At 35.6% G+C, this 17,368-nt stretch overlaps 1 protein-coding gene across 4 annotated transcripts in view; it reads left to right on the forward strand.

The window, feature by feature from the left end:
- Positions 1-17,368, forward strand: part of SYT1 (synaptotagmin 1) — a 554,862-nt gene that overhangs the window by 389,479 nt on the left and 148,015 nt on the right. For 3 of the 4 annotated variants that reach the window (XM_045464186.1, XM_045464185.1, XM_045464187.1), the window contains 3 exons: positions 5,968-6,152; positions 12,131-12,253; positions 16,478-16,645. In XM_045464186.1, the coding sequence (XP_045320142.1) occupies positions 5,968-6,152; positions 12,131-12,253; positions 16,478-16,645 (476 nt within the window). The remainder of the gene's footprint in view (positions 1-5,967; positions 6,153-12,130; positions 12,254-16,477; positions 16,646-17,368) is intronic. The other variant, XM_045464184.1, reaches the window with a different exon arrangement.

Consider the following 17,368-nt stretch of genomic DNA (forward strand, 5'->3'; position numbering starts at 1 on the left):
AATTTCAGGTGTAGAAAGGGGGCATATTAAAATACCTTTGATATCTTTGTATAGATTTGGATTCTTTTTTATTTTTAAATAATGTGCCTTTTTTTACTAGCCTAATACAAACCACCCAATGTATTCCACCACATAGTATTTCTTATTGGGTTGGAGGGGAAATTTTAGAAAATATACTTAATATCTTTATTTAAAAATCTGTCAACACTGGCACTTTTGCTGAACCTTGAGATACAGAAGTCACTTAAATGACTGAAGAAGAAGAATAACATTTCAAGAAAGGAGGAATATACTTGAGAAAGATACAGGGGTAGAACTGAACAAAGAACAAGGGGTGACTCAGTCACATGGGGGTAACATCAGGCCGCTACTTTACAAGTAGAAATAGATGTAAAAGAAACATAAAACATATTGAAGAAGAAATGGCACCACTTTCCACGCAATCAGACTTGGGATAAAATTTTCCACATGGTTCCCATGTCAAGAGGTTGGCAATAATTGAAGCACTGAGAGGACCCATAGAGCTAGCTTGGGGAACTGGTTTGAGAAGACGACAGATTCATCTAGAGGAAACAGTCTAGAGGCAGTGGGAAACACAGTCCCAGCATATACAAGAGGGGACAGAATGGAATAACTGACGTAAAAGTTTAAGACATGGGAAAGAATGGGCTCAACAGTGAGTCCATGTGAAGGTGATCCAGGGGCTAAGAACTTTGAATAACAACTCCATTTAAAGACATGGGAATGGGAAAGGAAAGGGGGAAAAGGTCAGACCCATGCAAGAAGGTAAGGGCAATAGAAACAAAAGCAGAAGGACATTTCAAAAAGGAATTTATGATCAAGATCTCATACCACAGACAATGTTGCTTGCGTTTGGCCACAAGAAAGCCATTGCTTATCTTGGGTACAATGTTAGTGTCATGAGAATGGTTGCAGAAGAGACAAAGGGGGTAAATCAGAAGATCACAGAAAATATAGCAATAGTCCACAGTAATATTCCAATTGTATGATCATCTATGTGCCGCATACCACCAATCTCTTGAGGTCTGCTTTGTATCTCGAGTTTTCTATCCCTGCTATGATGAATTCCACAGATGTAAAACTACATACATTTCTTTTTTTCTAGTTCTGGAGGTCAGAAGTCCAAAATAGGTTTCACCAAGCTAAAATCAAACTGTCAGAAGTGCTGATTCCTTTTCTAATCCACAACTTTGAGATAGAATTAACAAATAACATTGTCTAAATTTAAAATGTACATTGGAATGACTTGATAAACATTTGAAATAATTACAATAGGGCTCATCAATATAGCTATTACCTCACATGATTAAGCATGTGTGGTAAGAACACAAGATTTACTCTTTCAGCAAATTTCAACTACACAATACGGTATTGTTAACTGTAGTCACTGTGCTATACATGACATCCCCAAAACTTATTCATCTTCTGATTAAAAGTCTGTACCCTTTGACCTACATCTTCCCATTTATCCCAACCCCCAGTCCCTGATAACCACCATTCTACTCTCTTTCCTGGAGTTCTCCACTTTTATAGGTTTTGCATTTAATCATGATCATGCAGGGCTTGTCTGTACAACTTCTATCACTGACTTATCTCACTCAGCATAATGCCCTGAGGAGCCATCCATGTTGCCACAAATTGCAGGATTTCTTTCTTTTTTATGGCCAAAGAATACTCCAATTGTGTATGTGTGTATGTCTATGTACATGTGTATGTGTATGTGTGTGTGTGTGTGTGTGTGTGTGTGTGTGTGTGTGTGTAACATACATATATATTACATTTTCTTTATCCCTTCATCCATTAATGGACCCTTCGGTTGTTGTTGTTGTTTTTTAAGATATATTTATTTTGAGAGAGTGAGAGAGAGAGCAAGCACAAGTGGGAGAGGGGCAGAGAACAAGGAAGAGAGAGAATCCCAAGCGGGCTCCGTGATGTCAGCACAGAGCCCAATGTGGGGCTCCATCCCACAAACAGTGAGAACATGACCTGAGCCAACATCAAGAGTTGGTCTCTTAACCGACTGAGCCACCCAGGATCAGTTTCTTCATCTTGGCTATTATGAACAATAATACTACAGTGAACATAGAGGTGCATATACCACTTCAAAATAGTAATTTTTTTATTTCCTTGAGATATATACCTAGAATGGGATTGCTAGATCATATGGTAGTTGCATTTTTTTTTTATTTTTTTAGGAATCTCCATACTCTTTTCCACAATGGTTGTATGAATAGATTCCTTCTTAAAACTGTATGGGAGAATGCATTTCCTTGTCTTTTCTAGCTTCTAGAGGACACTCCTTGGTTCATGGTCCCTTTCTCCATCGTCAAAATCAAAAGCACAGAATCTTCCACTTTCTGATTTTGAAATTCCTATCTGCCTCTTTGACTTATAAGGACTCTAGTAATGACATCAGTTCTATCTGGATGTAACCCAGAGTAATCTCCCCATCTCAAGATCCTAAATCATCTATGTGAAGTCATTTTGCCATTGTAAGGTAACATATTCACAGGTCCCAGAGAATACCATGTAGACATTTCAGAAGAACCATAATTCTTCCTATCACAAAGTCTAAGTTAAAACACCAGAAGCAGTTTAAAATTGACTTTGACTTAATTCTTATGCATCAGTTTACCTTTGGGTTAAATAATGTGCGATTAATTCATTAACTGGAAAATGAAAATCACATTTCTAATGGAAAACTTCTACACTAGTCTATTATTTTCTGCTGAAAGGTCTTTAAGTTAAATGTTAAAATTCTTGTTATGAAATTCCATTTAATGATAGTTGGGTAGCAATAATAATAAGCTAATAGCTTTCTGCCAATAGCAGTATTTTTCTGAGCCCATTTTTTGTTGAAGCTATACTTTATTATGGAAATCACACTTGGCAGCATCTTATGCTGTCATTTATTTTCACTTTTTTAATATAAAATGTTTTATTAAAAAGGTTTCAAAGCTAAAGATTTTTCCTTTGTATACATTTAAGATACGTACATTTTTTACCTACTAAAGATATTTTGAACTTTTCAAACTATTGGACCTACTAATGTAAAGATATTTTGAATTTCTCAAACTATTGGATCTATATTTTTTCCTCTTTATACAGTTTTTCCTGTATACAATTAAAGGGATAATGAATAAACCTGCTATGAATATTGAGATAACATATAAAGTTGTAGCAGTTGCTAGCCCATATTTAGTTTTCAATTTTTAGTCTAATATAAAATACATTTCATGAGATTTTTTCACTAATATTCAAACATTTCTATAAATACTACTAATGAATAATCCTATAGATGGTGTTTCTTACTAAACTTCCCAAATTCCAAATATTTGGCTGTTCTCCACAGGATCATTTAAGGTGGTAATTCAATTCAAATAACTGAATTTAATTATAAATGGTGGTTTATATTCCAAGTATCTATTCAGTCAGGTTTTCATATGGGTACACAAAATGATACCCTTCAGGTTTTTAAATTCTATCTCAAGGTGCTGGTAACTTGTGAGACAAATCCGGTTAATTTCATACATTCAATATAGAATATTCCAAGTTAAAATTAAGCTACTCAGAAGATCCAACCTAGAGTATGGTAGCACTTTAAGAAATAAAAATCACAAAATAAGATTTTCTCAGTGGTTATAATTTACCTTCAGGTTGCAGTATGTAAGATTTCCTCCTATAATCCTATGTTCCTATTTCTTTAATTCCTTTTGATTAAATAATGTCCCCATGCTTTCACTGTCTATTTTCTTTTTGTGAAGTTGTCAAGTGATCTCTGTAATTTAAGAGACTTTTATGTAGCTCTCTGAGAGACTATCATACAAGTCCGACTGGAAGAGTAATTTACGAGGCTCAAAATGAAGGGTCATTATTAATACTGTCTTCCCTGCAATGAATATGTAGACTCTTTCGTTCATGCATGGCAGGGTTTTAACTAGATCAAAAGAGGCAGAAGGTTTTAAATGAGGTGTTATGAATGATATCACTGGTTACATAAGTTTCATTTACATTTTTAAAAATATGATTGTTTAGGGGCGCCTGGGTGGCGCAGTCGGTTAAGCGTCCGACTTCAGCCAGGTCACGATCTCGCGGTCCGGGAGTTCGAGCCCCGCGTCAGGCTCTGGGCTGATGGCTCAGAGCCTGGAGCCTGTTTCTGATTCTGTGTCTCCCTCTCTCTCTGCCCCTCCCCCGTTCATGCTCTGTCTCTCTCTGTCCCAAAAATAAATAAACGTTGAAAAAAAAATTAAAAAAATATATATATGATTGTTTAATGAGATTACAGAACATAAAACATGTCATTTGGTGTTGGCTTATATATAACTTTCAAATATTTCTTTGGCTAAAAACACAATTTCAGAAGTTGTGCTTTTATATAGGCTAACATTTATCAGCCAATCGTAAGCTAGAATAATAATATGCATGGTAAGTATTCTACATTATAAAGCTAAACACAGGAGGACAGCTAAGAGTGGGTTTTCTCCGTTTTTTGAAGAGGTTAATTTTTAAGTGCTTTTACTTTATCAAAGCCTTCATGACTTATATTCAGCAATCACTGATACTAATGATGTTTATGTAGGTGGAAGAAAATAGTACCTCTTCTTACCATTTCAATGTCCAGTGTCTTTTCTTAATTACAACAGGCAAATCTAATCATTTCTTCTGATCAATCTCAATAATTGAATAATTCCTTTCCTGGCAAAATGAAATCTTAAACATTTCCACAAGAGTTTTTTTTTTCTTAATATAAGCACACAGTATACGATATGCCAAATAAGAAAATGGATTGACTTTTAGTAGATGGACAACTGTAATAGAAAAATGTTTATGTGTTTGAGTATACTTATTTATATATGCTTTATTATTTTAAAAAGAGTCTTTAAACCTGAAGCCTCTCTTCTTACCTAAAAATCACCTCTTCTTCCTCTCGATTCTCCCTGGTATAGCCACTGAACTCTACGTTTTTCAATGTGTATTTATTAGTGTGCGTGTTTTATGTCCCCACATATACTCTGAGTGTTCTGTGTTACCCATAATATTTAGCCCCATGCCTTAAAAATAGCCAGTGAGTTCCTGCTATATGCTGGATGCCACTCTAAATTTTTTAGTACATTAACTCCCTTAATTTTCAAAGGAGATGAAATGGGTACCACTGTTATCTTCACTTTATCGTGAAGGAAACTAACTTAGAACAGTTACGCCATCTAGCCAGAGTCACACAGCCTGAAAGTGGCCAAGCCCGAATCAGTGCCTGGTTTTAGAGCCGTTGAACACATACACTCTGCCCTGCCTCTGGAGACCTTGAACAGGCCAATGTCCTACTTTTAGAGTAGGTAACTTGCAGAGCACCAAGTGCTTCTTCCTAACCTTTATTATCATTATGTTATTTATTTTCTCTGGTTATTTGATTGACGTCTGTCCCTCCCATTATGCCCAAAACATATTCATAGAACCTCTAGTATGTAATAGATGAGTAACAGCAGCTAATATGTATTAAGCATTTACCATGTGCCATGAAATACATCTTATTTTAATCTTCAAAAAGTCTATGATACCTACCAATTTACCTCTGCTTTAGAGGTGAGAAGACGGAGGGCAAAGGGAAGTTAGGTAACTTGCTCAAGGTCACACAGCTAATACATGGTGGAACCAGTATTTAAACTCAAAGGCCAAACTCCGGAGCTGTGCTCTGAATGAAGGAAGGAATGGATTCATGGAACTCTAACTTGGAGGAAAGAATATTGAACCTGTGGGGAAGGGTGAATTGGAAACAATAGAAACCATCATCCTGCCAGAGGAAACACGGGTAACATAGCACAGAACAGTGCGCCTGGAGCACTCAATAGATGCAAATTAATCAGTGAATATCTTTGTAGCCCGTGAGTTAAAAGACTTTGCATATGTAATGTTTACTACTAATGCTCTCTGCCTATTTTCCTCTTTCAGTGCCACCGTGGGCCTTAATTGCCATAGCCATAGTCGCCGTCCTTTTAGTCCTGACCTGCTGCTTTTGTATCTGTAAGAAATGTTTGTTCAAAAAGAAAAACAAGAAGAAGGGAAAAGAAAAGGGAGGCAAGAATGCCATTAACATGAAAGATGTGAAAGACTTAGGGAAGACCATGAAAGATCAGGTAATGTATTCATTCCACATTACTTCTTAGATGACTTCATTGACAGTTAATAAATGGTTTATTGTTTTATGCCAGATAAGCATAGCTATCAACAAATTCTGGACAGATGTCACTGCTGTAGAAATGCTTTGCAATCCTTTCAGTCACCACTGAACATCCCAAAGTGCAATGAAAACATTTGGTAGGGTTTTCCAGTCTCTTAAGCATATGAACCAGAAAAGGGCATCCATGACCATCAGGGCCATCTTGACAGGTCCAGCATACTGGAATGATGCCTGAATATTTTGACTACATCTGTTCAGCCAGTCTTAATTGCATTTAGAGTTAGAGAAACAGAATAAAGGGTATCTGAATGTTCCCCCTCTTGGGCAAGGCGCCCTTCTAACATCACTGTTCATAATCTCTGTTAAGTAACTGAGACTTATGGCTACTGATCACACTTGATGAAAATTACCATTTCTACATATGCATATATCTCAATAATTAATGCTCAGGAATAGTGAATTAACCAGGTAAAGGGAGAGAACTATTAGCTAGTCCTAAAGAACAAGGTATAATTTTAAGGCAAAATTCTTGTTTCATTAAGTTAGGGACAATTAAACCATAACACAGATTATAAAATCCATCCAGCTGGGTTATCTTCCCAAGGCTTTGGATGTTCTTTACAGTGTTGTCTACGTTTACTAAATTAACTGGATGATTTGGTTCAGAATAAAGTTTACTATTAATAATTAAAATTAAAGGCCTCTTCATTATTTTTTGGAATCATATTCATAGTGTTTATCTCTAAAACAAACACTTAATTCATATTAAAAATGTAAATGTAGAGCTTTTTCATAGAAATAACATTCTCAATTACCTTTGTTTCCCTTCAAATAAATGAAAAGTTCTATTTATTCCCAAATAGCAACAGATATTGACAGTTTTTAACATTCTTTACATAGTATTAATTACTATTAATTGAACTCTTATATAGGTGAATCTCATTAAGAACAATTTAGTCAAGGAGGGCATTTCTAGTACATTTGCACAGTTTCCTACTTAAACATACACTCAGGGCATCAACCCCACTCCCCACCTTGAGTTTTAAACACTTTTTCTCAAAGACTCTGTAATGTCTATTGACAATTTCGCAAAGGCTCTTTTGTACTCACTGAACTTGTGTTTGGTTTAGAACTATAGAATCGATGGAGCGCCTGTACTCCTGCTCAGAGAGCTTTGTCCTGAGCACAGAACAACAAGATTTACATTTTTCTGAATGTTTCTAATCACAGCCACAGAAGTCCATGCACCCACATTCAACCACAGAGGTCTAATAAAGATCTTTCTCTGTATTCATTTGCTACATAGAAACTGAAATTTGAAAACATGTCTTGCTTTATTTCAACAGTTTCTATAACAAGCAGAACTTGATAGAGATTTCTTTAAACAATGTATTGTGAGATTAGCATAGAAACAGTGTGCTATACAGACATGGACTGAATAATGTGTAGGTGAATTTCAGCTGTATCTATGAAACAACACGAAAATACAGCCCTATCTTTTTACAACTACAAGTCAAATGTCATTTTCCCAAATCCTAGAATTAACAAAAGCACCAAATAATGTTAAATTGTAACTGTAGCATTCTTTTCTCACATAAGAAATTTGTATTTTTCTTTGTGGAATTTGTTATGTATGATGTAAGATTGTAATTTATAGTATAGTAGTGGTGTTTATTACCCCTGTTATGACCTGGATAAATGACCAAGATCTCAAAATGCTAAATACAGAAAATTGATAGTGGTTCATTTTTCATGGGTCACTTATTCCTTTGGATGGGAGGGGAAGAGAAAAAAGTAAAAAAGGAATACTAGTAGGAAGTCAATGCTAGTTTATAATAATCTACTATTACAACAAAGTAGTCAAGATTTCAACCACTCAAAAAGAGCTCATCCTTTCAAGTGGATTACTTGTCCATACAGGATTTTGGGGCTCTTATTTTATGAATAACTAAGTGTACAGAATGAAATACAATTTGGACAGATAAAAAGAGGCCCAGTTGTGTAACAGTAGCTTAAGGTTCTTTTTAAGACAGGCAACAGTAGTTAATAATGCGTTCTATTTTTTAGGAGGAAGGATGATGAAGCAAAATAGAATGTACAGTTTTAGGATGTATGTCAAATGTCAGTCATCCAAATTCAAAATAGTATAAACAGAAAACTTAAAGAAAAATTTAACAAAAAAAACTTAAGAAAATTATTCGTAAATAATTACATTTTCAGAATATTTTAAACATAATATTTATGTGAAAATGGGAAAAACAAGTACAGTCTATGACTCTCATTTACAAACAGAACAGATGCAAGACGCATTTTATATAGGATTTTTTAAGATACATGGGCTCCAGGGCCACCAGTAAGTTTTTTACCATTTCAATCTGTGTAGGAATGAACAGAAACTCAAATTTCCATGCTCATGGCTATCCGTCTCTATGTTAAAATTTCACAACCAACTAGGAATCTTTAAATCCCGCAATGACAACAAACTAACTGGTAATAATGTGTTTATACAGAGACTTATAATTAAAGGGGTTTATTTTTATTTTCATTTTTTTTTAATTCCTTAAAGCTTGACAACACTGAAAATGCAGAGGGGCAATACCAACTTGCAAAGTCATAGGTCTGGAATGGTCATTTCTCCATGGTTTTCACTAATGTGTGTGGATATTTTAATTTTTATTTCTTCCTTCTATGTCCTCCTTATCTGTGTTATGTCTCATGACTGTTCTGGACTGTCCCTTGCGGTAGGTTTCCTCTGCTCTTTAGAAACCCCTAGTCAACGCTCGGATACATTTAGTGGCCTGGCCGCTGGGGCTCCACGGCTCAGGGTGTACCATTCTGACACACATCAAGAGGCTGAACTAAATTGATTTCTTTTTCTTAAGATAAAGGGTTCTCATTTTAACCATTCCTAACTGATTAAATACAACAGTATTAGAAAGCTCAAGTTTTTAACTGATGGGCATGGAAAGAAAATCCAGTCCCTAGTGCTACTTTTTAAGTGTGCCTTATCAAATCCAAATCTGAACAATTTAACTTAGAATAACTTCTCTTTCTAATGATTTGTAAATTAAGCACTTTTTGAATGTCGAAGCAAGCCAGAAGCATGTACACCAAATCTTTAAAATTTTAAATAAGATCTGATGTTCCTAAGATACCTTTCACTACTGCAATTTAGCAAACCATCAAAACTACTGGGTTTACAAGCTTTTTCCTCTGCATTTTGTTGGGGGTAGGGGGTGGAGGGGTATTGCTCTTGAGATATTATAATAGCTACTGATTTAATAAATCTGAGTTTAATGTGATGGTACAGAAGATGTCCTGCTTGAGCTCAGCCCTCAGGACAAGAATAGACTTAATCATTTCGGTGATGAACAGTGACACGGAGAAATTATCAAAAATTTAGCCCTATTTCATGCAGAATAATCGCAGAGATGGTCCTGCACCTTTTATTAGGGCAAAAACCACTTAGGAAGAAGGTGATTTAATATCTCCACTATCTCAAATTGCACTCGGATGAAACATGATATGTAAATTGTCAGTTCTGAAAGAGACTTTTGAGAAAGTATTTTAATCCATGAGTTTTTTGATAATCATAGAGTAACGTGTAGATTTTTCAGACAGAAATATGCATTACATAGTTTGCTATTCTTTTTAAAAACTAAAAATCTTACAGGGAGGCAATTTACCTAAGCTGTAATTTCCTAGGCACATTGATTAGAGTGTTAAAGACTTAACATGCAGCCAAGGTTTTGAAAGGGCCTCAGTTCCTCTAATTAAACTCAGTAGTCTTTTCTGGTCACTTTGCTACTATGTTCCCTTTAATGACTTTCCCACCCCCCCCCCCCACCCAAGTTGAAAGATTAAGTTTTAAAGTAATTACATTAATTGTTTCCTGCCTTTGACTATCAGTAAGCACATCAACATTTTACCAGTCAGGAAAACATCTAAGTATGAACTTTCCAAATGAAATGGTGTATGGCTAACCAGATTTGTGAAAGCTTCTACCCAGACATAGTAACAGTAATATTCAATTTTCCAAACTCATTGTAGGCTCCTGAAAATTTTCCAGAAGCACAGAGTAGGGGAGGCACCTCTAACTACAGCTCAACTCTATATGATCCTCCCACCCAAATGAGTTCTACTGACACGATGCCACCACATCTCCACTTTTTTTTTTTTTTTTTTTTTTTTTTTTTTTAGGATAGAATTGGAGTTAGTGAAAAGAGCCAAAATGGACAATCTTGTCAATTCAGTGCCTTTTTGAAGCAGAGAGCCTCTGTATAAGTGGATGAGTTAATAGTAAAGCTTTCTCTTAACAGAGAAGAAAGATCATGCAATCTGGAAGGTGGGGAGAGGTTGGGTAATGGAGCTGTAGTTTGACAACTCATGCCTTTCTGAAATCTGGGTATGCTTCTGGAATTTGAGTTCTACAAGGATTCTCCGATCTAAGTCGATGACAAGAGTTAAGATTCCTTTACCTTGTCACAGATATAAAGCAATCTATCACACACACACAGCAACGAAAATGCCATAACCAAACACTAGGGAAGAATATTTACTATATATATAGTAAATATATGTGTGTGTGTGTGGGTGGGTGCGTGGGTGTGTATGTATATATATACACATATATATTTATATATACATATATATATATATATATATATCCCCACCCACAGAAAAGTTGAAACCAGTAAAATACAGAGTTTCTAGAAATTAGTAAGAGCAGAACAAAATGCTAGCAAATTTAGCGAAGGATATATACAAGTAGTCCCCAGAAGAAAAAAATACAAACGGTTAAAGATTTTAAAAATTTTCAACCTCACTAGTAGTCAGGGAAATGTAATTTTATCACTTTTTAATTCTGAATGACTATGTGAAATTTTTTAAATTATTTTTTTCTAATTCTGTAAGGCAAGAAGAATCCATATCCCTAAAAAAAAAAAAAAGTCCTAATATTTACCTTTATAACTTCTTTTTTTTTTCAGCACAACTATTGTGCTTAATGGGAAAACATACATTTTCAAAGAGAGGAGCATCCGAATGTATTTTATCAAATAATGAGCTTTCTAGTATTTCAATTTACATTACACTTCAGTTTTAGGTTATCAAGAATATTCAGTTGGTCCAAACTGGGTTTTGAGAGTTCAGTACCATGATTTTTATTCACTAATGCAAAATAAATGTTTATACTGATTTCAGTTTGACAAAATGGCAAACATAACTGCTTTTATTTTTTTTAATATAAAACAGACCCATAAATCAATTTAATTCAGCCTAGCTTTCTGTGGAGCTGTTATAAAAATGAGATGGTAAACTGAAACTAGACGTGGCATAGATTTTTCTCTAAACATGCATTTGCTGGTGGCATGTTATCTCCACTTTTTCCATAACCATTAGAAACGTACATGTGAAACATAGGAAATTAAAAGTCTTGAAGAATCACTTACTCGGCTACCTTTCTCATAGGAAAAAAGGCAAGAAAAGGCCACACATTTCATACAAGTACTCCACTGCATGTAACGATGATGTTTTACATGATGCTTCGATCTCTTTAAACTACATGAATGTGAAACCTGGCCTGGTTAATAGCATGTTTATCATATCTCTGAAAGAAGCAGTTTTATCAAAGCCAAACATGATACCAAGTTGACATTTTCTTTGCAACAACTTTACATTTTTTGCTTGCAATATTCTGAGGGGCTTCTTCCATTGCTTCCATGTTGCTTGCTGGTTGGGGAAAAAAAATTCCGTGCACAAGTGGAATTTTAAAAGTTATCTAAGCAGCAAATGTGAATGTGTGTCAGACAAACGGATTTCCAGCATCTTTGTGCTTTTGCTTCTAACAGCTTGGAAGTATAACCGCAGGCCCAGGTGAATATGGGTTTCCATGAATTCACTTGAGCTCACATATAATCCATTCCCTACTCATAGGCTCTAAAGGATGATGATGCTGAAACCGGACTGACTGATGGGGAAGAAAAAGAAGAACCCAAAGAAGAGGAGAAATTGGGGAAACTTCAATATTCGCTGGATTACGATTTCCAGAATAACCAGGTATGGGGGGGGGGGGGGTGGAGGAAATGACTTCTAATTCCATTACACTTTCTGAAATTACCAAGTAGAAATTGAAGCAAGATACTTCCTAAAACATTTCGTTTGCTGCGAGGGGAAAATGCAATTATCAAAGCTATGGATGAAATCGAAGTACAGGCAGTCCCCTACTTGCTAATTTAACTTCTGGTAATTAGAATTCACAGTATTCAACCGATTACATCTGCTTATGGCACTTACAGCAGGCAAGCAGAATACAAATGAACTTGGGAGTAGTCAGTCTGATTCTGACAGCTCCCAGCCACAGTGTCACCTCCACTGGCCCCTCAGCCTGAGCTTGAATAATCTCTCCTGGAATTTATGGAATTTAGATCCAAACAGGGTGAGGAACTATTGAAGTAAACCACCATTCAACCAAAGCTTTCAAACAAAATGTAGGGGTACCTGGGTGGCTCAGTCAGTTAAGCATCCAGCTCTCGATTCCAGCTCAGGTCATGGTCTCACTCACAGTTGGGAAATCAAGCCCCACATTGGGCTCCATGCTGGGCGTGGAATCTGCTTACAATTCTCTCTCTCCCTCTACCCCACCCCCTCCTCTCTCAAAAAATAACAATAAAACAAAATGTAACTGTGTGATAAGGAATCCAAGATGAAAAACTAATTGCCTTCCATGAATTTCAAAGGCACAAATGCCTTATATAATATGATACCAGGTAAAATTCCTAGCATGCATAAGCTAACCATTCTCGAAAAGTAGAAAGACCAGCAACTTCGTTTCTAGTGCCTGTGACTTCTGCCCAAAAAGTGACAAGGAACTGAAGACAGTAATATAACAATCATTCCTGCTTCAATTTCTCAAAAAGCCACGAAGTGCCACCTAGATAAATGATAGTATTAGGTACCTTTTAGTAACCGTGTTATAGAGGTAGCTCAAAGATAAAGGTTAAAAATCCCTACATTTAAAAAAAAAAAAAAAAAAAAACCTTCTAGGACACATGAAATTGACCATGTCTCTTTATCTTCTGAATTGTTAAATTCAAAAGCTAGATAAGAATTAGTGGAGTCAGCGGAATTAGAGATCAGGCTGTTAAGAATCTTCAGGACAGTGTCCACATCTGACAAGCAGAGTTTTAACTGTCTCTGTTGTTTTGCTTCTCTCATCTTTTTAGAGGAAAAAAAAGTGATAATATAAATACATTTACTACTAACACAGCTTGTGTTATTTCCAGTTTCATGAGGAATGAATAAATAGAACAAATACCAATGCTCAACTTTGAGCAACGAAGTCCAAAGTCAGTAACATTATGAGAGCTCTACACAGTTGCAAGAATTCTAGGAATATTTATTTATTTATTTATTTATTTATTTATTTATTTATTTATTTATTTTTAGAAATCGACAATTTAAATAATGTCTTCACTTTCCAAATTTCTAGAGAGTTCTTCATGAAGAATGTATTGATATGCTCTATCATACTAAAAACATTTATTTGATCAGCTTCATTACAGCCATGGCTAGTCATTTCATAATACATTCTAGAAAGCTGCATTTTGGTTACAGATACAAGTTTATAGGTATGGATTTATACACATCTATAGGCATACTATAGTTAATAGTTAATTAAAATAGGGAATTTATAGTTAATTATAGTTAATTAAAAGAGGGAATTTGTGGTCATTTTTATCCCAGCTACCAAAATTTGATCATCAGGAGTTGGTTGAGAGTAAAACTTCCTATTATTTACATATTCTGGCAAAGATGAAGGTCAATACATGTTATCTTAACATGTAACATTTTTTCCAGAAATTTAACCTTCCTTTATATGTGTATCCAGTATGTTTTAATACTTTATTCTACTTTCATATTACCCAGTAGAAATCTAGTGGTATCTCATCCTGGCTAGTCATAATTTTGAAACTTCTAAGTCAGCTTAAATTCTTTAAGTGTCATTTTATAAAGTATTTTTAAGAAAATAGCATTTTTCTTACTCATATATAATGAGTGCTTTTATTGTTCCCTTTCTAGCAAACATCATTGTTAAAAAGGTATTTCATTCTGAGGTCTAGGAGAGTCTACCTGATGAAATATTTTTTAATTAGTATGCATTTATTTTTTTTCCAAATGTTCTCAGCTAATCTAATTTATAAAATGAATCCTATGAGTCATGAAATATAGTGTGGGATTTTATATAATAAGCTATAATCAAATATACACGTTTGCTTACAAAAACTAAAACACAACTGTAAAGTACTCTAAATGAGAGGCTTTCATGGCAGAGAGAAATGGGATATTTATCTTCCAAGCAGAAGAGGGGGGGTTGGAAGAAGTAACTCCATCCCTTGTCAACAAAATTTCCAAAACTCTTTAGAATGTAAGTCACCTAGGTTTAAAGAGTTTAGGTTATAGGACAACTGCATTCCTTCCCAAAAGAAAATTCCTTTCAAAAAGTGAGGAGAAGGGGCACCTGAGTGGCTCAGTCAGTTAAGCATCTGACTCCTGATTTTGGCTCAAGTCATGATCTCACGGTTTGTAGGATCGAGCCCGGCATCGGGCTCTGTGCTGCCAGTGCAGAGCCTGCTTGAGACTCCATTTCCCTCTTTCTCTGTCCCTCCCTGGCTCACTCACTCTCTAAATAAATAAACATCAAAATTTTTTTACAAAGTGAGGAGGAAATAGAATCTTGCTTATTCACATTGCTACCTAAAGGCAAATTCCAAATACCAACTTGGCAAACCAAGAGACAAACCATTTGCTTTACTCATCATGTCTTTATAACCCGATGTCTATTTTAGCTGTTCTTTGACCATCTGTTTATGTTTTGCATATGTATAATCCAGCACTCTTATTGCTACTGTTGTATGATGCTGTCACAAATATATTGAGCACTAAAACGGAAACAATCATCCAGAGTATAGGTCCCAGTTAAAAACTGAGCCAACTAGCCAAAGTGTCCTTACCAACACAGTGGGTCAATTTTACGGAAAACGAATGTGACTTTTTTTTTTTTTAAAGGAAGTGAATTGGCTAAAAAGTCAGACTCAAATTTTCAGGCCTGATGTGTAAAGCCATAACGTAATTGCATTTATGGACAAGGGTCTGTTTTTGTTTTCCATGTGGGTCTAAACCAGTCTGTTGATACAAAATGTCTGATGACAACACCTCTAGAATCATCCGCTCACACCTTTTATTCTCTTTGCAAAAACATGAACAATGCCAGCTATACTCCCATTCATAGTAATACAAGAATTTATCACTGAAAAAAAGACATGGAGAAATCTCTGCATTTGAAAAAAAAAATCAGAAACTTGGTCACTTAAAACATTAAAAATCCGGGGCGCCTGGGTGGCGCAGTCGGTTAAGCGTCCGACTTCAGCCAGGTCACGATCTCGCGGTCCGTGAGTTCGAGCCCCGCGTCGGCCTCTGGGCTGATGGCTCGGAGCCTGGAGCCTGCTTCCGATTCTGTGTCTCTCTCTCTCTCTCTGCCCCTCCCCCGTTCATGCTCTGTCTCGCTCTGTCCCAAAAATAAATAAACGTTGAAAAAAAAAAATTAAAAAAAAAAAAACATTAAAAATCCTATCTGTAATCTTGCTTTCATTTATGTGAAGCTGAGATTATATTCTTTGACTCCATGTCCTATATTTAAACAGAATAAATGATCATTTTACTGTAAGTTAAAATAAAAAGTAGGCAGCATACAAATAAAGGTCAAATATGATAGAAACTTGCACGTCTTATTTTTATCTCAAAATGCTACCCAATTTCTAAGAAATTTCTACTGCGCTGGTCTGAAGCTTTGAGTTTAGTATAAAAATTTCCTACTTCATAATTACAGACTTGTTATTGTTTAACAATTTATTTCCATTTACAAATCATGCCCTGGAAAAAAATAATAATGCACAAGGGCTTTTAGCAACTGGAAAGTTATTTGATTGCAACCCTTTTGCAAATATGAATTCCATATTTAACTGTAATCAGCAACCTTTTAAAAGCCTCTTTTGTGTTTGAAACCAGGCTTCCCAGAGCCTGCATCTGTCATAATTGGGTTTCTGAAGTCTATATGGCTTGCTTCACTTGCCTTCTGGGTTTAGATTCATAAGAGAAATAAATAAAAGTTTATTAAAAGCAAAGAGGAAGAGGGAGAGAGATCACAATATGCAATATCGTGAACAATCTTTTCTAAAATGTCCACCAATGTTTGTGTTTGCTTTATTCTGTCTCTCTTTCCAGCTGCTGGTAGGGATTATCCAGGCTGCTGAGCTGCCTGCCTTAGACATGGGAGGCACGTCTGACCCCTATGTTAAAGTGTTTCTGCTGCCCGATAAAAAGAAGAAATTTGAGACAAAAGTCCACCGAAAGACCCTTAATCCTGTCTTCAACGAGCAATTTACTTTCAAGGTACTTTTTTTTGTACTTACTAATAACTTTTCCTCTGTGGTTTTAAGACCCATCTCATCCTGACACATACATAGAAATGCACATGACCACTTATTCAGAGGTTCAAGGATGAGTCTATTCAGAATATTTAAAATTCTTATCTTCATTCCAGTGAGGATTCTGCACTGTGTTTAGATTTGGTTAAAGTAGGATTCAGCTTGGCCATCTCAGAACAGAATACAGACTGGAGTATAATGGGGATGTCAATCACATCCAAAAAAGGAAAATCAACATCAAGTGAGCCAATGGACTTGAACATTTCCCCCTCTCTTGAATAAAGACAAAAGAGCAATGAAATTGTTATTTTCCTAAGTCTCTAAGTTCCCAAAATTAAGTTACAATCACAGAATAAAGTAAGCTGTGTTCCACTGTTTAAATGATACAAATAGGTTTTACCCTCATTGCAGAATTCTGTGTGTACAGGGGCAATCTAAGCACTTAAAGACCATTCTGAACTTATCACTAACAAGAATACAAACCTATTGTTTTTCTGCATTTCTAGCATTTTCCTTTAACTCTAGGCTTTTCCCTAGCGCTCTGAATCTTGCTGAGACACCTCAGTTGACAATAATAAGGAGAGATTCTGGCCATAAAATAACTGACAGAAAAACGTACCCTGCAGGCCTCAGGCATCTCTACATATACAGCTCTGTAGCTCATGTCTTAAAGTCACGCATAAAAGCA

Source organism: Leopardus geoffroyi, chromosome B4 (assembly GCF_018350155.1).
Source record: "Leopardus geoffroyi isolate Oge1 chromosome B4, O.geoffroyi_Oge1_pat1.0, whole genome shotgun sequence".
Taxonomy (NCBI): Eukaryota; Metazoa; Chordata; class Mammalia; order Carnivora; family Felidae; genus Leopardus; species Leopardus geoffroyi.